Source organism: Metopolophium dirhodum, chromosome 1 (assembly GCF_019925205.1).
Source record: "Metopolophium dirhodum isolate CAU chromosome 1, ASM1992520v1, whole genome shotgun sequence".
Taxonomy (NCBI): Eukaryota; Metazoa; Arthropoda; class Insecta; order Hemiptera; family Aphididae; genus Metopolophium; species Metopolophium dirhodum.
In genome coordinates this window covers 12,364,109-12,388,299 of record NC_083560.1, presented here as the reverse complement: position 1 = coordinate 12,388,299, position 24,191 = coordinate 12,364,109, and the positions used below count along the sequence as shown (strand labels likewise).

General features: G+C 29.4%; 1 protein-coding gene across 1 annotated transcript; it reads left to right on the top strand.

The window, feature by feature from the left end:
* Window positions 1–22,555, top strand: LOC132953593 (histone acetyltransferase KAT8-like). The gene is given in 12 exon segments (XM_061025976.1): window positions 1–12; window positions 595–780; window positions 855–950; window positions 5,049–5,091; window positions 18,563–18,745; window positions 19,953–20,064; window positions 20,131–20,275; window positions 21,408–21,626; window positions 21,692–21,922; window positions 22,002–22,246; window positions 22,313–22,500; window positions 22,503–22,555. Coding segments are annotated over 12 exon segments (1,713 nt in total).
* The last annotated feature ends 1,636 nt before the right edge of the window (window positions 22,556–24,191 follow it).

The window sequence follows — 24,191 nt, the reverse complement described above, 5'->3', positions numbered from 1 at the left end:
ATGGGCCTTGGGGTAACGGGCCTTGGGGTGACGGGTCTTGATGGCGGTCTATTAACCCGCTAAAACCATATTATGCACATTTTATAAATAATTTAATTTAAATACAATAATAATAATAATAATTAATATTTAAAAATATATATATACTTACTAATACAAATGTCCTCTCTGGTGAAATAAAAAAAAAAGGTGGAGTATCTTCTGGAGGAGTCGCTGCAAGATCCCTATTGTAGCTATCCCCGTTAAACCACGACAAACTAGACTACGAATCATTAGACATCTAAAAATCGATTTATACGTAACTCTTGAATAATGTGAAAATAAAAAAAAAAATACTTACGTAAGAAGACTAGACGTAAGTATTTTTTTTTAGATGTCTAATGATTCGTAGTCTAGTTTGTCGTGGTTTAACGGGGATAGCTACAATAGGGATCTTGCAGCGACTCCTCCAGAAGATACTCCACCTTTTTTTTTTATTTCACCAGAGAGGACATTTGTATTAGTAAGTATATATATATTTTTAAATATTAATTATTATTATTATTATTGTATTTAAATTAAATTATTTATAAAATGTGCATAATATGGTTTTAGCGGGTTAATAGACCGCCATCAAGACCCGTCACCCCAAGGCCCGTTACCCCAAGGCCCATTGCTCCGGCATTATATGATAGTATGCAAGATGGACAAAGACCATGGTGGATGCTTAACTGGTTTAGTCCACAATCAATGCCCGTTAGCCCATCCCCGCAGCGTCACCCCTTCAGATATTCGGATATGGTAAGTGTTAAATAAAAATTATGTCTTAGACTCAATATAATATAATTTAAAACAAACAATAATTTTTTATTTAGACTCAAGATAGTGGTTTCTTTCCCGAACAACAGTCGCAGACTACATTATCTCAAGTTAGACGACCTGCAACGCCTTCTCCACCTACAACACCGGGGGTATACGCGTTGAACCTGATAAAAACATGGAATTTTCGCCTTCACCGCTACGACAATCACAGATGGACGAATGGCTTCGTTCGTTTTCACCAATACACTCTTCACCAGATATAATATATTACCGCTGGATGTTGTAGGCGGCGTGGTATTTTCACCTTCGTCGCGACGACAATCTGAGATAAATGAATGGCACCAATCTTTGTCACCTATCTCCCCAAGTGTGCTAAACATTATAGTACGGCCCCAGGCAGGCCCGGCTCAAGGGGTAGGCGACATAGGCCCACGCCTAGGGCGGCACTTAAGCAGTACCATAGTATTATAATACACCGACGAAGAAGAGGTAGGTAGAATCACCACACGAGTACCTAAATCAATGATGCTGATCTGCTGAGGGTAAATTTGCCATGTCCCGCACTTTTAAGACGGATACAACACATTTGGGTGTGGCATCCTCTTTACCGATTGTCTTAAACTCTTAAACGAACCTGTTTACCTCCGTTCTCCATATATCATAGGCATTATCACGCCTGTGATAGCAAAGGCGGTGATCTCGCGTTACCGAGGACAAAATATGTTTGATTAGACCGTAGAATGGATAGGCCATCAGATATTATCACATGGGCATCATATATTATGTGGGGTTCCAAGGAGTCTTATTAATTATAAAAAAGCGGGTAAGTGGATATTGCTCTGCTGTTCAGTAGATTACAAGTGGGTCACTGTATAATGGATTGCATTAAATTTGAATTCAATGATATCATATAATTGTATACGAAAAACGATCCTGAGCGGAGACGGTTTGTCAGTCTGGATATGTTATATTGTTATCATATTTTAGTATAACCTGTAAGTTGAATTAATATTATAAGCTACAACAAAATAACTAAAATCGTTATTTTTATTCGTTTCTATGGTGATAAACAAAGCGTTAGAAATTAAAATCCCATTTTTAGCGGTTTTTTTTGTAATTTGTCAGTAGTTTTTCCCTTGGCATTAAAATACTATTGATAAAATCGTAAAATGACCTCTCTAAAGTACCTACCATTTTGATTCAACTTGCTGAAAGATAAACTACTGTATATATTGAAATCGAAGCATTCCTTCTGGTAGAAGTTTTGTACACAGGATAGAAAAAAAAACACCAATGTAAAACCACTTGATCTTTTGCTCCGCTCAGAATCTAAAATGAAGTGTTCTATTATTGTGAAATAAAATTAATGACACCCCTTTCTAAAATGAGACAGCTGTATAAAAGTAGTCCGTCTCTCGACTACATTCTGGCCCACTAGGGACTAAAATTGTGTGTAGTACGACACACTTTGTGCAGTACGAAACACTTAGCGTGGAATACGAAATAAAAAAGGGTGTAATGACCTAGCTGTAATAACTAGTAGCTTTTTTTTACAATTGTTTTCTTCATAAATTGAAAAATATTTGATGTTATATTGAGAAAAAGATGGATAGGAATTTTATATATTAATAATAATTACTACCTATTATTATTAGGAATAGATTTTACAAGTTTTACTTATAGATACAATATTTAAAATATTATAAAATAAAAATATTAACGATCGATACAATTAATTATCAACCAATAGTTAATGAATGTAGTTACCTATATTCGTTTAAAAGAACTGTTAACATAGGTATGTTGTTTCAAATCATGATATAAAACAAAATAATATTATTATTGTTAATGTTTGAAAACTATTCATTATAATACCTATTATTTTTTTTAATTAAAAGTATTCCTACACCTTGTATATTATATATTGTAATTAAATATTAACGATGTGGTAATTTCACTGATTAGCTTTTAAAAAAAACATTTGATCAATCAATTTCATGTGATTGTAAGTCGGGGGATAATTTTTTCCTAGAATCGGGGATTTTTATTTCACAATTCGCTGTCTGTATATAATAGTTCAGTGCATTTACTGTAAAATTATGTATAATGCCTAATTAATAATCGTACCAATATACCGACATAAATCGTTTTATTGTTATGTAGTCTGTACTCTGTAGATAGAGAAAAATAGAAATTGACTATTCTATACGTTTATGTGTATGGATTAAATACAAATTTTTTTTTTGGGGGGGGGGGGGTGGGCGGGGGAAAGCCTTCCACTGTATTAGTACGCCCTGTTCTTAATTATATAATTAATATTTATGCGTCTATCGTCGATTGCACTTTTGCGGTTTCGGGTTTCTGTCACAAAACACGAGACCGGCTGAAAACTCGCCGATAGACCGCATATAAAAGACCGCAAGACCGACGACCAAGCGCCAGTCTTTTACCTGTTCTGTAGCAAGACCCACCCGGGCAGATTTGCGAATTTCAGGTAGAAACTTCCACACCCGAACCTATCGGACGGTATTTATATCGGTCAATAGTGTAATAGTCGGAGTATTCTGGCATTGCACCGACTTTCATACCGTTCGGTAGATTCCTCTCCCCCGTCGTGCGTCACTTTACTATCGCGTCCCTCTCGTATTAAACTCAAATGAATATTTATTCTATTGTAAAAATTAAAAACTAATTCGTTATTATAACAATATCCAGTGTTTCTCTTTTGTAAATCTGAAATTGTTAATACAATAATTCCAATCCACTACAGATATTATATTATATATTTTTGAACACAGGATAACGACATTTCTCTTTATTTTGACAGGAACTAGGTATGAATGTTTGAACGCGTTTATATTGTTTCCTTGTTTATAATCTGTTATAACTAAATTTATAAAACAAGTAAACAATTCAATTTTAAAATAAACAAGCTGTCGCAGAACACCTGGCAGATGTGAAACATAAACAATTTTCTTTTGCTAATAATGTTAAAAATTTAAACGGTGTCGACTACCCGTCCACTTTGGCGGTTCATAATTTTGATTGGTGACAATATTATAACGTTTTCAAATATATTATAGGCGATCAGGTACTGTCTCAAGAATCTAATGGTATAATTGGTTTTTAATTTTTGTTTGTATGTTTTTATTTTTTAACCGAAATGACGATGTCTTCGAACGTCGATAACAATAACATACCATATATTATACTCTATATAGGTAATAATATAATTAATTCAATAACATTGATAACCTTTTTACGTAACATATCTTCGGATGTGTTCAATATACAGAATGATTGAAAAATATAAAATTATTTTCATCACTAATTATTGAATTTACTTTTGAAATAAAAATTATTACGAGCAGTACTATCAGTATTTATTTTATATTTTATTTAGGTACTTCTACTCTTTAATTATTTATTTAACAATAAGATTAATTATTATTAATTATATTATACAGAGGATATATTATTATAATATACAGATTGCAGAGCGCGGGTCTCCGGTGTCGACGCATCGGCGCGGCTCGGAGCTAAACGTGATAAAGATACCATGAAGATGAGAGATATCTCTAATCTTCATGACATAAACGTAGACCTATAATTCTGTTGTTTAAAACATTGTTATGGTTTTTTATGATAAATGAATAATATTAAATATTATTATATTAATATATAATATTAATGCTGTGTTACAAAACCTTTGAAAATACGTGTATCGGTAAAAACTGTGCCCGAGTACCAGGGGCGCACGTGCTAGTCCTTCGGTTTCCGCGGTAGCGTAGGGCGGGCGGCGGCCGCAGTCATTGACACCCGTACGACGGCACGCGCACAATCACTGCATATGCTCCTGTTACAGCTTTCCCGAAAACATTCACTAACGGACAAATCAGCATCAGACTGACGAGCATTATAATATTTCAAAATTAAGACATACCCCAGGATTTAATTCAGCTGCAGCATAGATGGCTAATTTTTAAATGTTAGGGGTATCGGGAATGTGTACGAAGTTAGATTTAGTGAACTATAATTTACTTTAGACTATTAATATATTATATAATTGTTGAAACTAGTAAACTAGTAATTTCCTTTCCTCCGAACTTATAATATAATTTTTTCGTAATACACACTTTATATTACATTTGGAATTACTGTGGAGGGGGGGGATTTTTCTCACAAAGTGTATTTAATCCATACACATAAACATAGAGTAGTCAATTTCTATTTGTCTTTGTCTACAGAGTACAGACTACAGACTACATCACAATAAAACGTCTTATGTCGGTATATTGGTACGATTATTAATTATTATAAATAATTTTACAGCAAATGCACTGAACTATAATATACAGACAGTGAAGTGCGAAATAAAATTTCCCGGAAAAAAATCCCCGATTCTAGTCAGGTATTATTTACTAGTCACATGCAATTTATTGATCAATTGTTTTTTTTAAAAACTAATTAGTGTAATTGCCACATTGTTAATATTATTTAATTACAACTCAAATCACGATTTGAAACAACGATTTTCTAACCTATGTTAATGGTTCTTTTAAAAGAATATCTACATTCATTAACACTATTGTTTGATAATTATTTGTATTATTAAACGTATTAATCATTCAAAATATTTTTATTTTGTAATATTTAAATAATTTAAATATTTTAAATATTGTACCTATCTATAAGCAAATCTTGTAAAAATGACTCCAAATAATAATAATTATTAATATTTAAAATTCTTAACAATCTATTTCCCAATGTAATATCAAATAATTTTGCAATTAATAAATCTAAAAATTACTAGTCATTACAGGCCATTACACACTATTTTATTTCGTGTTTCACACTTAGTATTTCGTACTACACACAGTTTTAGTCCCTGCGAACTAGGTTTTTTTTTCATATGATAATATTATAGACTATATAAATACTGCTGTTAGCCTAGGGTCTACCTCCCCTTAATCCTGGCTTGATCATCAGAACTACGAACTAACAACTATCCAGTGTTGGGTAAATTAATTTCGATAAGGAACTCAATTACGTTATTCATTACATTAAATATTTTATATAAATTACATTCGCGTCACCCGACATTATTTTTATCACGTTATGTTTTCATTCAAAACGTAATGCGTAACGAATAGTTACTTTTTCAAAATTTAACGACAATTTCAGTCCATATCGAATATAATAAGTAGTAGATATACTATTAATTATTATATATAAATTGTATAGGTTCTAGAGTAAAAACACCTATTATAAAATTGAATTATGACAATATTTCTGAGAGCAAGTCGTTATGTTTTTGTCATTATACCCAGTTTAACGTTCATTGTATCGTTTAGAAATATCAAAAATAACCTAACCTTTAACTAATCAAATTTTAAATATTTAAAAAAAAGTTCAACTTCTTGCCCTCCAAAATTTTATCATATTTTCATTTAATAATAGGTATTTTTATTCTTACAATAAAATTAAGCGAGTTCTACTCTAGACTGCGTAAATGCGTTTTGTCCATGTCGTACGTGTGTAATACGGAAACAACACATGCATGTGTAACGCACTCTTCAGGAATGCCAAATCATACATTTACGTCAAAAAAATAAAATCGATTTTGTCAATGATTGACGTTCCTGCTATATGCCTGTATTATTACATTAGTAGTTGAAAAATATTAAAAATATATAGGCCCAATTTTTTTTTATACGCCTTTAAAGTTTGAATTTTAACAAAATATATCACATTTAAAATTTAAAAATGATTTGGTAGTTAAAATTGTATAAAATGTCTAACTTTTATAGCTAAGGATTGAATATTTAAAACAAGATTCTTACACAAGTAGGTTATTCTGTAACCAAAAAACATAAAAAAACATGTTTTTTTTATAGTTATTTTGTGTACATATTTGGACGAAATAAGGTATTTAAACGGAACAGAAGGATTTTAGGTATGGTTATATATTTAAAATATTTTTCGTGGGTACCTTTTATCAAGTATATTATTATACACAAATATTAGAATATGATAATATGCAAGTAATACAACTTACCGGCTACCGTGTTAATAATAAGAATATAAAATAAAATATAATATAATATAAAATATCCTAGATTGACAAACCGTGGCCACCGCTCATAATTGTTTTTCTTATAGGTACACTGATAATAATTTATCATTGGAATCAAATTTAACACCATCAATTTACAGTGACCCACTTGTAACCTTCTGTACAGCTGAGAGACACCCCTTTACTCACTTTTCAGAGTTTAATGTATGGTACCTACAAAATCAAAAAATCGCACAAATATTGAGTTTGTTTATATAATATGAAGGTACTGTGTACGTCAATGTTGAACACTTGTACGAGTGTTATTTTTCAATTTCTATTATATTTTTATCTTGATTATTTCACTTTTAACACTTGTGAAATCTGAATGTTTGGTTCATAAGACATGTGACATATATCTTATGTATTTTGTTGAGCAATTTTGAATTGTGTAGGTATATTTAACACATACTATAAATATGGAAATTAATTTTCATGAAATATTCATGACATATTCCTTAGCCCAATCTAAGACAATATCGCAGCAAAACCATATCTTAATCAAGAATAACCTTGTATTCAACCTTATAAACTATAGTTATATGTAGCATTAATATTTAATATTTTTATAAGCTAATAACCTAAGTTATTGAAGCTATATCAAGAATAATAATTTTAAAAAAAAACTATAAATTGGTAATCGCATAAAATGATTTAAAATGTATTAAAAATAAAATCATAAATGTATGAATATAATATTTAGATATTGTTCTGAAATATACATGTATATATATATATAATGCATAGTATCTGATTAGTGACGGAGGGCGTATAACATATATTGCAAACACGATAACAGGACACAATCCTTGGAATGACCAGGCGTGGGAATGTATTGATAATTAATTAAACAACGTCCTGTGAAATCCCCAGATATGTCGATAGACTAGGGGGAAGTGGGAGAGCAGGAGGCCCTATAAAACCAGACCCGACACGGCCTGTAGATTAGACGTGTGACACCACAGTACCTACATACGAGCACCTTCGCGAAAGACAACATAACAACTTTGTCAAATTAGACTTAGAATATTTTATGCAGAAGAATTCAATAAACAACTTAAACTTTCAACCAGTCTAATTATTTTATCAACTCTACCTAAGAAATCCTCTACCAACAGTCTTGCTGCCTGCAACTTATAAACTAAGCAGTTATCTCAACAGCTAGTGTATAACAATTGAATGTTTTTATTTTCATTTTCTATACACCATAACAATTTGAAAATATTTTGATTTTTTTTGTGCTGTTTACGGACATTGTTAGTTTTTAGTTTTTTTTTCTATAAATATCAATAAAATTTTAGTTGTTGGGTAAAAAGCGTAAAAATTTAATGCAAGGCTTCTGATATATTATAACAATAGCAGTTGCAGAATATTAAAAATACATTGGCACAATTTTTTTTTATAAGCATTTATAGTTGGAATTTTGACAAAATGTATCAAATTTAATATTTAATAATTATTTTGTAGTTAAAATTTTATAAAATGTTTAACTTTGATATTATCTGAGGATTAAAAATTTAAAATAAGGTTCCACGTAAATAGGTTATAAATAAATTACATTATTCACTATAACATCATCAAATATACTTAGTAATATCGTAAGTTGACTGATCGTCTTAAAAAATCTTAGTTTATTTATATATTTTTTTATTTAACAAAATAGTATATTTACAATCTGTAATATTTTATATACAATAAGTAAATTCAATAAAATAAGACTTATAACAACATGAAAATCACACGAAGAGGGAGACCTTCAATTATAAAGGAGCTTATTTAGCCATGTGATTATAAATAATAAATTAAGAATTTAAATAATATAGGTAAATAGATGGTTAATATTTAAATTTTTTAAAAATGGTTTCATTATAAAGATATTATTAATTAAGTAAAGCATTACATCATGTGTGTATACATACATCATAGGTGTGTAATGTGTATGTCTGTGTGTTTTTATGTGATTTTTTGACAAATGGCCATACTATTATTAATAACGTTCTCGTCATTTATATAAATATACGACGGATATAATTTATTATATAAAATATAAATATTCATGTTATTTCACGTAAATTTATTAGAATTATTAAAATCTTAAACAAATAACAAATAAAAATAAAAATAAAAAATCAACAGTTATTAATAGTTTTAGATTCAGAGTGGAACGATGAATGTATTGATTTTACAATGATGTGTGTTTTTTTATTTTTTTGCTGTGTACACGATTAAATAATGCTTTGAGTTTCAACTTCAGTATCTTTTTCGAAGGAAAAATGAATCTAGTTGGTACTTTTGGAAGGTCAAAATTTAAAATTCTCAATAATTTTCAAAAAAGCCGGGAGAAATAAATTAAGGAAAAACGGGTATTTTTATGCAAAATCGATTTTGGTTATTGGTGTAACTCTAAAACAAATGAACGTATAAACTTGAAATTTGCAGTGGTTGTTTATATTTGTATTTTCTATACACTATAAAATTTTCAAAATATTTAGATTTGTATTAAACTGTTAAGGAACATTTTAAGTTTCCAATTTTATTAGTTTTTTTTTATGAATGTAAATAAAACATTATTTGTAGAGTAAAAAAGCTTGAAAATGGAACACACCTTGTGTATTGTCACAATGACGTTTAAAAATCCTTAGTTTTCATTTATAAGCATTTAAAGTTTAAATCTTGGCAAAATACGGAAACATCACAAAAATTAACAAATTATTTTTAGTTGAGAATTCATAAAAAGTTTTATAGTTTTATTTAAAAATCTATGATTTAAAAATGTAATACGAGTTTTCTCATAAGTTTATCTACATTTATCAAAAAAAAAAAAAAAAATGTCTAGAAGCAAATATATTAAATTTTTACGAGCGTTTGAAATTCATATTTCTACAATATTGGATATTCACTTGATATCTCAAAGGCAATTTTGTTATTTTATTATTATTCATAAACGAATAACTGTAGATACATGAAAATTATATTGTGTAACGAACCCAATAATACACATGATATATTATTGTGATCGTTTCGCCTTCGGCTACATTAGGTAACATAAAAAACTAGATAAACAATAGCATATAGAAAGTTGGCCAAATAAATCAAAGTCATATATCCTTTAGAAAACCTGTGGGAATATAATGAGAGGGCAATGTGATATTGAAACCGCATTTCAATAGATCCTACACTTGCAATTAAATCATAAATGTATGAATATAATATTTAGATATTGTTCTGAAATATACATGTATATATATATATATATAATGCATAGTATCTGATTAGTGACGGAGGGCGTATAACATATATTGCAAACACGATAACAGGACACAATCCTTGGAATGACCAGGCGTGGGAATGTATTGATAATTAATTAAACAACGTCCTGTGAAATCCCCAGATATGTCGATAGACTAGGGGGAAGTGGGAGAGCAGGAGGCCCTATAAAACCAGACCCGACACGGCCTGTAGATTAGACGTGTGACACCACAGTACCTACATACGAGCACCTTCGCGAAAGACAACATAACAACTTTGTCAAATTAGACTTAGAATATTTTATGCAGAAGAATTCAATAAACAACTTAAACTTTCAACCAGTCTAATTATTTTATCAACTCTACCTAAGAAATCCTCTACCAACAGTCTTGCTGCCTGCAACTTATAAACTAAGCAGTTATCTCAACAGCTAGTTTATAACAATTGAATGTTTTTATTTTCATTTTCTATACACCATAACAATTTGAAAATATTTTGATTCTTTTTGTGCTGTTTACGGACATTGTTAGTTTTTAGTTTTTTTTTCTATAAATATCAATAAAATTTTAGTTGTTGGGTAAAAAGCGTAAAAATTTAATGCAAGGCTTCTGATATATTATAACAATAGCAGTTGCAGAATATTAAAAATACATTGGCACAATTTTTTTTTATAAGCATTTATAGTTGGAATTTTGACAAAATGTATCAAATTTAATATTTAATAATTATTTTGTAGTTAAAATTTTATAAAATGTTTAACTTTGATATTATCTGAGGATTAAAAATTTAAAATAAGGTTCCACGTAAATAGGTTATAAATAAATTACATTATTCACTATAACATCATCAAATATACTTAGTAATATCGTAAGTTGACTGATCGTCTTAAAAAATCTTAGTTTATTTATATATTTTTTTATTTAACAAAATAGTATATTTACAATCTGTAATATTTTATATACAATAAGTAAATTCAATAAAATAAGACTTATAACAACATGAAAATCACACGAAGAGAGAGACCTTCAATTATAAAGGAGCTTATTTAGCCATGTGATTATAAATAATAAATTAAGAATTTAAATAATATAGGTAAATAGATTGTTAATATTTAAATTTTTTAAAAATGGTTTCATTATAAAGATATTATTAATTAAGTAAAGCATTACATCATGTGTGTATACATACATCATAGGTGTGTAATGTGTATGTCTGTGTGTTTTTATGTGATTTTTTGACAAATGGCCATACTATTATTAATAACGTTCTCGTCATTTATATAAATATACGACGGATATAATTTATTATATAAAATATAAATATTCATGTTATTTCACGTAAATTTATTAGAATTATTAAAATCTTAAACAAATAACAAATAAAAATAAAAATAAAAAATCAACAGTTATTAATAGTTTTAGATTCAGAGTGGAACGATGAATGTATTGATTTTACAATGATGTGTGTTTTTTTATTTTTTTGCTGTGTACACGATTAAATAATGCTTTGAGTTTCAACTTCAGTATCTTTTTCGAAGGAAAAATGAATCTAGTTGGTACTTTTGGAAGGTCAAAATTTAAAATTCTCAATAATTTTCAAAAAAGCCGGGAGAAATAAATTAAGGAAAAACGGGTATTTTTATGCAAAATCGATTTTGGTTATTGGTGTAACTCTAAAACAAATGAACGTATAAACTTGAAATTTGCAGTGGTTGTTTATATTTGTATTTTCTATACACTATAAAATTTTCAAAATATTTAGATTTGTATTAAACTGTTAAGGAACATTTTAAGTTTCCAATTTTATTAGTTTTTTTTTATGAATGTAAATAAAACATTATTTGTTGGGTAAAAAAGCTTGAAAATTTAATACAAGGCTCCTTATTTCTTGTTATATTGACACTTAAAATATATTAAAAATCCTTTGTCACGGTTTTTATTTATAGGCATTTAGGCAAGTTCAAATATTGACAAAATACGGAAAAATTACGAAAATTAGCAAATTATTTTGAGTTGAGAATTCATCAAAATTTTTCTGTTTAAATCTAAGATTTGAAAATGCATTAAAAGATTCCTCATAAGTTTGTCTCACAGCAGAGCGACATCCACTTATCCACCTTTTTTTACTACTAGTATTTATAAGTTATAACAAATGGTAATACGTTCTATGTAGGTATCATATTATGCAATTGTATATATTTCATTTACTACTATTATTAATTTTATTGTATTCAATTTAGTCATACTATTCTATATGTCCGTTTTTATGTTATCTCGGTTCTCGTTTCTTAACAAATAAATATAAACGGTTTTATTTCTTCTATTATATAATTACATTACTAAATTAATTAATTATCATTTTGTTAGGATTTAACTCTCACCTTTACCACAAGCTATAAAGGAGTAAATTTATATAATTGTATGTATTATATAAGTCATAAATGTATTTGAAACAAATAAAATCCTCCAATCAAATAAAAAAAATAATAAATAAATTATTTTAATTAAATTTAAAAACAATAGAATTAATTGAAAACTAGAAAATAATATATATTAAAAAAATATATTAATTTATACTTGTTTTAAATCGGTTATAGTTTTAGACTATTTTCAGACTCAATCTAGTATTCCATAGTCTCCATCACCATTTTATGTAGAAACATATATTAAAAATTATTTCCTACAGCTAATAATATTATTATCGGAATCCATCGTGAAGAGTACATAATGTTTTTCGATTAAAGTAATATTGTCTCATCGTTAGAGATTATTAGACTCTAATGGATACGTTCTTTATTCCATGTAATTATCGAAATGATTATTTTCACATTAACACATTTATAATGGCGACTATCTATAGTGTGTAAGTATTGTAATGGTCGGCTTACTACGTCTCTGATAATACCTATAAATTTAATAAAATATTATCATATACACATTTAAAACATAAACAGCTAAATAATTTTAGCTATTAATTAATTTTACAATGTAAAAATATCTGTTCGGGTACACACGGCGGTCGGATATTGGTTGACATCGGCCACGGGTGCCGGTTTACGTCCAACGTGTTTGTACGCCAAATTTTACGATTTATAATATAGTTAACAATAGATAACTATAAAAGACTATGTATTATTACTTATTATTCATGTTGTCAGTAATTCATAACTAAATGGCGACAAGGATGGCATAAATTTTAAATATTATGTTAAAAAATAATGTAAATAAATGCTTTCTTAATTTTTTTCCAATGCAAAAACAAGTGAAATGTATTATGGTGCCGAAGTTTTTAAAATAATGTGGTCTGGCAACATTAAAGTTTCGGGTCCTCAATACCATGCTCGTGCTCATAATACACATTTATTTTACGATGTAAATAAAATGTGGCTGTCCAGCCATCAATATTTGAAGTAACGATTCACGTATTTTCAACCCTTTTTAAAAGTAATTTACCAAAAACTGATAATACATTAGAGATATATTTGCTATTTAGACAAAATGTTAACAATAATACAATATTATCAGATTTTTATTTACTCATTGTACACATTACACACACATTTCTTGGCAGGATTGGTGACTCATATACTGGATAAGATGCTCGTGTACTGAAACATACCTTTGGTGAACAACAGTGTGATTTGTAATCGACACTGAATGATACGTAGGCTTATAACGAATGTGTAGTGGTATCCACACAAAACACTTTCGTAATTATCGAAATGATTATTTTCACATTAACACATTTATAATGGCGACTATCCATAGTATAAGTATTGTAATGGTCTGCTTACTGCGTCCCTGATAAAACCTATACATTTAATATATTTTTTATAAAATAATATCATATACAAATTTAAAACATAACCAGCTAAATAATTTTAGCTATTAATACATTTCACAATGTAAAACTATCTGTTCGGGTATACACGGCGTTCGGATATACTATCTTTGGTCATTTTTAATTTCCTTAGACAATGAGTTGGAAAAAGTGTTCAAAATAAGTCGATCGTTAAAGTCGACGGAAAATATTGTTCATCAAATCAATCAATTTTATGTAATTGTTTTTACTATAATTTCAAATACTATTTATGCTACTTACTGAGAAAAGGTTGTATATATTATGACCGCCTTAGAGATGATCAAGAGTTTGATTTATGGAAAGTGTGTTACGCTGGAAAATATAGATACTGATTGTAGCTTGTGTGTTACGTAATATTATTAAATGAGTAAAATAGCATACACTTTAGTATCTCATGACCAATTTAGCATGCATGTTTCAATAATAATTTTACTAACGATAGTTATATATTTTTATATGTTTATATTAATATGAAAACCGTGATAACTTATGAATTACGGCATAACAATGCTTTTTAATATTGAAAAAATGTGGACAAGTGGTTGTTCCCAAGTGCTTCTTAATTTATAACTTTTAGTCATTAAAGTCACACATAATATAAATAATAATAATATTATAATGTTATAATATAAACAATTATTTTAATATTTAATACTGAAAATAAAAAATTCAAAATAGCGAATTTGTTAATCTGATTATATGGTCAATTTGGTAGTAAAAACATTAATCTAAGTCAAGTAGTTAGTTTGTAGAATTTTTTTAAATATCAATACATTTTTGAATCAATTATTTTAGAACCCAATAACTTTGTTCAAAATATTATGTTAAGTATTGCCTGACATGAGTATATTTCTTAATTTCATATTAATTATTACTAATCATATTATAATTTTCACAATTGTTGGAGTAAAACCAAATAATTTTAGTATTTTACCTATATACATCCTTAAACTGTACGTTATCTTGGTCCTCTCAGTTTGAGTTTAATTTTTTATAAGATATCAGTTATAGGTATATATTGTAATACTTACTTATTTTATTTTATTTTAATAAACAAAATACAATGAACGAAAAATATTTAATAGAACAAGTACGTACTCATTCAGTCATTCGTCATTATATGACGTAAACTCGTCGGATTACATAGATAAAAAAATTCAGAACGAGGCATGGCAAGTATTCATAATAAGTTATCACATTTGAATGAATTATATTTTATTTATTTTTCGATGTCATAAAAATTTACGTGTTGTGAGCATAATTTCGTTACAAAGTTATCAACGTTGTACCTTCCGTAAGATGAATCACTTAAAAAAAAAATATTATTAAATTAAATATACAAATTTTCGGTTGTTTTCGACAATTTTATTTTATGTTGATTAAACAATATTACTAATTGTATGCAAGGTTCATCATAATCAGTGGTGACGCTAGATATTTTTTATTAGGAGGGCGATTCCGTGCCAAATTTTATTTTTCAGGTAGGGCATTCATGTATGGCCACTCGATCACCAATTAATTTGTTTATACCATCGGCGGCTATTGTTTGCATGTATATTTGCCGGTTGCAGGTATAAATGTACCTATAATATACGATTTATATATGTTAACAGTAATGTATGTAATACGTTATTTTATTAAATAACTAGCTATTCTATAAAATTCCTTAATATGTTCGTTAATATATAGATTACTGATTTGGTTTTCGCTAATGTATGGGAATTATATCGTTAGGTAGATATGACCGGGACTGGATTATAGATACCATACAAGGTTTGTTGCCGTTGTCATTGTATTAATACAAATAATAAATTTAGAGTATATTGAACTACAAAATTCGGCATAGACTAGACTTATTAGTGTGACACAGTGGCGTGGCGAACTATTTTCACACAAGGAGCAAAGATTTTATTCTACCCACCCAATATTTTATAAGACATATAAAAAACTACGTTAAATTAAATTATCTTTTTTATTTACTTAACATTTATATATACAATAACAGTACATTTATTAAAACGCATGAAGTTAATAACACATATTCATTAATAGCTTCTAGATTAATTTCTTATTTAAGTTATTTTTTAAGATTCTGAGCGGAGAAAAACAATGTTGGTATCCGATTTTCTACTTCAGCATTTTTTTGCTGATTATTTGTTAATCTAGTTAGTAATTTCCATTGTGAAGAGTACATAATGTTTTTCGATTAAAGTAATATTGTCTCATCGTTAGAGACTATTAGACTCTAATGGATCCTTTCTTTATTCCATGTACTTTGTGGCTGATTAACGAAAATACAAAACGATATAATGTTACAATATGTGATTGTCATACGGTTCAATCAAATTATATTAATCGCTATTTAACTATCGTTTTACTGAAATGTCATTAAAGCATAATATCTTTTTAGAGTGATGCTAATGACTTTTGGAAAAATAGTTAGATTATTGGATGAAAAGCGTATTAATTATAGCAATAAGCCGGGAATATTAGATACATTTTGTCGTTTTTCTAAAATATTTCCTAAATTCCTAAAACAATATTTTACATATTATTGTTACGGACCACTGGGTCACGGTACGTTTTAAAATGCATAACATTATATAAAAATATCATATATGAAGAAACTCGCTGTGCTGTTGTACCTATAGAAGAGTAATTTCTATAAAAGCTGGTTTGATAAATATTAAAAATTCCAAGAATTTTCAAAAACGTGGTAAAAACAAAAAAAATAAGGAAAAAAGGAAAAAAGGTGGGTATGTGGATGTTGCTCTGTTGTACAATAGGATACAAGAATGTCACTGTATAATGGATGGTATTAAATTTTAATTTAATGATAATATAATAATATCATTGTATACGAAAAACGATTCTGAGCGGTGATGGTTTGTCAATATTGTCAGTGTGGATATTTAATACTATAAAAACACCTCCAAATGATTTTATCTATTGTTTCACGTTCTTTTTGGTATAAGAAATAATTATATTTTAGTATTATTCCACCTTTTTGGTTGGTAATATGCTCCATAAAGCAGGCTGTGTGCTGTTTTCTATTACCAAACGAATACTGTCGTGTACGATCGTTCGTACACGAAACAAACAAATTATTGTTATCTTGCGATAATAATGACGCGCGAGATTAGTGATGTGCTATGAAATGAACCCCGACGTTATTTCCGCGATATTATTACCTCGACAATATTGCCACGATAATTTGACGGGACACCGGTCTGACAGAGGTTCTTGCGTACTCTCCGAATAACGGACTACGGACATTATTTTAATATAGAATTTTTAAAATAATGGTAAATCCCTAATCTTTATTTGAAAATATTACGTATTTACATTTGTATGTATTCTCGTAATAATGTAATTATTACCCCCCCCCCCCTTTTGTTTGTTATCGCCCCACCATAAATAAAATAAACAATATGATAAATAAAATATGTATATTAAAATAAACAATAAAAATTTGATTAGTTTATTGTACTTATAAATTTAAAAATAATATTTCAATATTTAATATAATTTTATATATAAAATTTAAATAAAGGTGTATTGTAATGTCTCCTCACCACCTGTCGCTTCGTATGCTGCTTGGTTGTGGTTCTGTTTATATTTACGAAGTCTGGGGTAGTCGACCGCGGATTAGGAGAAGCAAAGTAATCAACGTACTCAACACTATACAGGTTGATCCATTTAACGTATGACACTTATTATTCGATAAGTAGATGGTTAAACGAAATAGTATCTTACGTTAAATGGATCACCCTGTATGTATCTGTTATTATTAATATTACAACATATGATTACAAACTTATAATATAAACTAGAGTTACTGATCGGATTGTGGTGTGTTATGGGTGCTAATATCCAACGTCGGTTGAGCCGGTCGTCCGCGGTTCCTCTTCAGGTCTCTGTCACCCATTGACTACCACTATCAGTAATTGACTCTCAACTATAAAACTTTAGACTACCAGGATTCCCGGTCGGTCATTGATACGACGCATATTAGCCGCGTTCAACGTAGGGAGTAATGTATGATGTCAATAACGACAATCGTTACAGTATTATGACTATAATTTTTTAAAAAAAATTATAAATTTATTAAGGAGGCCAAAACTCAGAAATATCTTTTAAGTTAGTTTCTCCACAAAACGTCAATTTTTCGTTCTATAACGACGATGGCGAGGTCGTATAGGGGACGCCACAGTGTTGCGCACAGGTCGGCATCGGTGCGGGGCGCATAGCCCGAACAAAGCCGACGCCCATAGCCGACGCCCATAGCCGACGTTCGCCGCTCTCAGTCTTGTGCGCTGTAGTAGCGTCTGGCTGACGAGCATCACTGTACTAGTGTAGCGGACGGTAGTGCTCGATAAAACTCATCGCTGTCGCATAGTCCTCGTGGTTGACGGTTAAACCGCCTGGTTAAAAATCGAAACGTTGATATTCTCATTGGTTTTGCGATAATCTCGCCTCCGCTGTGCGCTTTTTATACACGGTATCGTCTTAGCCATCGCCCTGTAATTATTATAGTCGTGAATCACAGCGCGATGTCCGTCAACACGAAGAGACAACAACAGCGGAACGCCAAAGGCCCGAACGACCCGAAAACCGCTAACAGCTCGTCGAAGAGGAAGAAGCCCGAGGATTCATCGGAAGCCGGCCCGCTGGACGTGGGCGAACACTGCATGGTCCGCCGACACGATGACTCGTTGCGTGAGTACACACAATCGGCTGGATGTTATTAATAACTAACTATTATAGTATTGATAATATGGGGTAGTTGATCGATCGATGCGTAAAGATACATTTTTGTTATCCTCCTTTTGAAGCCACCGCCAGGAACCATCAATCAAGGTTAGGTTGCCACGCAACGTGATTTTTGTGCGTGTGTGCGTAAGCGCGATTCGCTGGAAGTCGCCGTGCTCGTGCGGGTGCGGGCTCGTAGCGCTGCCATGCCACACAGTGTTGCCAACCTCTTTTGATAGATACATCGTACACCATCTAAAATATTATCGTATTTAGCAAAATTTAGCGAATAATTTTCGTATCAAAAACTTGATTATTTCTTTAAGAATGTTCTTCAACACTATTAACAGCTATTTGTACTGTTGCTTTGTTGCTCTAAATCTATACAATTTTAAAGAAAATTTATTGTGATTTTAAAAAATTATTGTATTTCTATTTTAATTTATACACCTATTAATTACCTAAATGTAAATTGATGATAATAAATTTTTTTTGTAAAATTATCGTATTATCGTATGGTTTGGAACGCTGATGCCACCACCCATCGCTGACGAAATGCTGTGCAATCTATAGTCGTCGGCCGGTGCGCAACATCATATTATTATTATATTATGTCTATGATATATACACTGTTTCCACGATTGTTATTTTGTTTTCCGACGCCCGACTATGTGTAAAACGACAACACCGGCGGCATTCAATATGTAGGTCGTCCGACAAACGCAAAGCGCCACACCTGGGTCGTTGACTCGTCATTCTTTTGTTCGTTTTCGACCATATTATTTATTATTTGCATATGACGTTTTCGACCATAGATAGGCCATGACTACATTAATAAAATAGTGGGAAGTGTGGTGGAATGAGGAAGACAGAAAGACTGTTTTTTATCATTGCCTCTCATTCTGGCAGAGGTCTTATTATGAATTATATACGATAATTATATATACATATATCATAAATATATATATTTGTGTTAAGACCTCTGTAACCTCAAAATATTTTCATGTTCGTTCCCGTATGATAAGCACAAATATTGAAATTCTTTTTTTAAACAGGAAAAAAAATTGACAACTTATTATTGATCAATAACTTGATAAGTATTTTTACATATTTTCTTAATATTATGTTACCGATTAATAAATAAAATATGTTTTCTTTGTCTGTTAATCTTTAGATTCCGCTGAAGTCTTACATACGAGGTTCAATGATACAGAAAAGCGTTTTGAGTATTATGTACATTATGAAGGGTGCGACCGAAGATTGGATCAATGGGTACCGAGAGATAGGTAAGAATCATTTAATTTTGATGTACAGTAGGCAATTAAAAATTAAAACTTCAAATTATGATTTAGGATAAGGAATTCAAGATCTGATATTTCTGAGAAAAATTGGAAACAGAATGATGTTAATAAAAATGTAGATGTTCTAAATCAGTCCGACAGAAAGATGACAAGGAACCAAAAACGTAGACGCGACGAGATAAATCAAGTTCCAATGGTAAAAATTATACACTATATTACTGTATGATCAAATTAAATTGCTAGACTGTTATGATTTTTGTAATTATGTATAATGTTATAAATATTCAAACTCAGTAACTTATTTAGAATAACACATGGTATGCATTTGTGGGTTTAAAATTCTGTCGTATGCCATTTTGGCTTGCGCGTAGATACTCAATCAACACGTTTACCTTTATTGAATATTGTTATTAAAGTATAAAGTTAGGGAACTTGTTATTTAATAAATAATATTAATTTAATCTTTTATCATAATGTTAAATAAATGCATATTGTTAAAGGTTATCTTGTATTAATGTTAGCCATATTGCATACTGTAAAACAGGGGTCGGCAATTTTTTTGGTGTCAAGGGCCAAAAAATAAAAAAAAATTAAAATTTACACCTTAATTTATTTACATTTTACAGTTTAGATGTTAAACAAAGTTTAGTTTAATTTATTTAAGTTTCATCGCTGTTTGGTATATTAATTTATAATTAACATTATCAACTAACATAATGGGATATTCCATATTTTTATACCAATTATAAATTATAATCGCGAGTCTCATAAAATTGCGACACGGGCCCTTGTTTGCTGGCCCCTGCTGTAAAAGGATGTCAGCAAACTTTGTTTCTCTCTATGACCCTTAAGCAACATACTAAATTCACATCAACAAAACCAAAACTGTTGTTTGATTTAATACAACAATTGGGTATTGATCTATTTTCTATTAACAAACTTAAAATTAAAATGTTATCTGTGTTTGGACTCTGGCTAACGATTTTTAAATTTTTCTGCCCTATAATTTATAAAAGCAAAAAAACACAGATAATAGTTAAATTTACTATTGTAAATTTTCTATGTTTTGCATGGGTTGGAAAAGAAAACAAATTGAGTGCTGCATCCTCTTAAGATCTCTGGAAATAAGTTAATATTGTTTGTTTATTATTGTAGTGGGCTCTTTTTAAATATAAAAATTTATGTACTAGTCTGCTTAAACTATACCATATTAAAAAAAAAAAAAAAATTAAATGTAACTAGGTATTACGAAAAATGTAAAACAAAAATTGTCTAAAGAAATAATTGTAGACATTTAAATGGATTTCATTGTATTTTATTTTAACTAGTCTTATGAAGAAATGGATCCAACTACATCTGCATTGGAAAAAGAGCACGAGGCGATAACTAAAATTAAATACATCAATAAAGTACAGTTGGGAATCTTTGAAATTGACACGTGGTATTTTAGTCCATTTCCAGATGAATACCAAAAAGAATCTAAAATTTGGATTTGTAAATATTGTTTAAAATACTGCAAACTAGAAAAATCATTCAGATACCATATGGTCGGCATTAAATTAAATATAATAATAATTTTTTTTTGTCTTATAACTGTTGTGTCAAATTTTAGACCCAATGCAAATGGAAAAACCCCCCCGGTGTTGAAGTGTACCATAAAGAATCATTATCAATCTGGGAAGTGAATTCCAGTCAACACAAATTGTACTGTCAGAATCTTTGTCTGTTGGCTAAGTTATTTTTAGACCATAAAACAATCTACTTTGATGTTGAACCATTTTTGTTTTACATCCTTTGGAAAGTTGACAAAGATGGTGAACATTTTATTGGATATTTTTCAAAAGTATGTCTACTTATTAAATTTTTCATAAAAAAAAAAAATTAAATTGTGAATATTAAAAATTGACTTTTTTCGATTTTAGGAAAAAGAGTCACAAGAATGCTACAATGTAGCTTGTATATTAACAATGCCACCATTCCAGAAAAAAGGTTATGGTAAACTATTAATAGCGTTCAGCTATGAATTGAGCAAGTTGGAAGGACTTGTAGCCAGTCCTGAAAAGCCATTGAGTGATCTTGGTAAATTGTCATACAGATCTTATTGGTCGTGGATACTGTTGGAAATTCTGAAAAATGCTCGTGGATCTTTATCAATTAAAAACTTAAGGTATACGTTTATTAACAATTATTGATGACGAGGAGAGCAGTTAATAGTTTACATAATTTATTCTAGTGAGATGACTAGTATTACTCAAACGGATATCATTTCAACGTTGGGATCTATGAACTTGGTGAAGTACTGGAAAGACCAAAATGTGATTTGTGTGACGCCTAAGATCCTTGAACAGCTGGTTAGTTCAGAACATTATAAACGACCAAGATTCATATTGGAAGGAAGTGATATTAAATGGATGCCAAAAAAGGACAACCACTCCCAGGATCATTCAGGAGGCACTCAAGATCCTTAGCTAGATAAAGAAATTGGTGCAGATCCTGTGCAGTTATTAACATTACCTAGTAGTAATTTAAGATTTACCTAATGTAAATAGTTAACATTTTTTTACATATATATTTGGGGAAGTTTTAAATGACAAGGGCTAACATCAGTGTAATGCTGTTAGTTAAGGTCTGTTATAGATTATTCACAACATACATTGAGTTAAAAAACATATTTTTTCTCGGACTATATCCGGCGGTTGTTAAACTATTAATGGGAGGTGTTGTAAATGATTTATGGTGAACGCAATTGATGTAAATTGAGCATCAGTCTTTCAAAAATGTTGGTTGTTCTCCAATACCCTATGTTGTTTGTCTTGTGTAGACACACTTATTATTACAGTTTAGCGTGATGATGTTTTCACTATTTTAATCAAATACCATACTACATTGACCCTTGTCATGCCTTTCCACCATGTGATGGAATTATATTTTTGACTTTTCCAAGTACATGTATAAGATATAAGTTGACATTATAATTATCTCATTGTATTTAAATAACTTTCAATTGTATACCTATCTTTTATATTTCATTAATAAATGTGAATGCGCTCATGCTTTAGCGTAAATAAATACAAATTTACATTAAATTAGGCATTTAATTTTAAATATAAGTATCCAATTTTTATATTATACTTGAATAATAATAAAAAAATAAGTAAACATAATTTCCTATAGCCGGTCTTTGTATTGTACTTCTTTGGTTTCCTTTTTTTAAATCGATACATGATTCATAAATGTATCAATATATTCTGCTGTTAGATGAACAATAGCAAGAGTAATGTTTGATACTTTTATGTAAAAATGTAAGTGAATCTACCGCTTACTTATTATTTACATTGGTTAAAAACCTTTTTATAAATGAAATTTACAATTTGAATAATATTGATTTTGAAATTGTGTGAAGTAAAACTTAAGGTTCATAGTAAATATATATTATATACTCACGTTTATGATAAAAATTATATATTATTAATTATACTACTGTATTAGTATTCAGCTGTTGGTGTAAAGTAAACCTATTATATTTATAAAATATTTTAAAATATGATATAAATCCTCAAGTGTGTAGGGTTATAAGTTTTTAAATTACAACAAAATAAGAAAATTGCTTCATGAGAAATCGAGTGAATATCCAGTCTTGTAAAAATATGAACTTCAATCGATCATAAAAATTTCATTTGATTTGCTTGTAGACATTTTTTTTTTTTTGATAAAGGTTGAGAAAGTTATGAGGAATTTTGTATTACATTTTAAAATCTTAGATTTAACTGTCCAAACTCCCACAAAGATCACTGAACCACTCTCCACTGAAACAGGTAAGTTTACTAAAGTTTTCTTTGATTTCTCACACAATATTCTACCCATAGATAACATTTTTAAAATTGGGCTAACTGAAAAATTTTATACAAGCGTTTGTATGTGTGTGGGGTGGGTTCACATCCCATGACCACCTTAAGAATTGTTTCTATTGATATTTATCTAATTCTAACTGTGGTAATTGAAAACATTTTTAAATTCAATCATTCTTCATAAGTTTTTATGCCAACAGTTGGTAATATTTATGAAATAATAAAATAACTTTACAAACTTAAAAAAATATTAACTAAAAACAT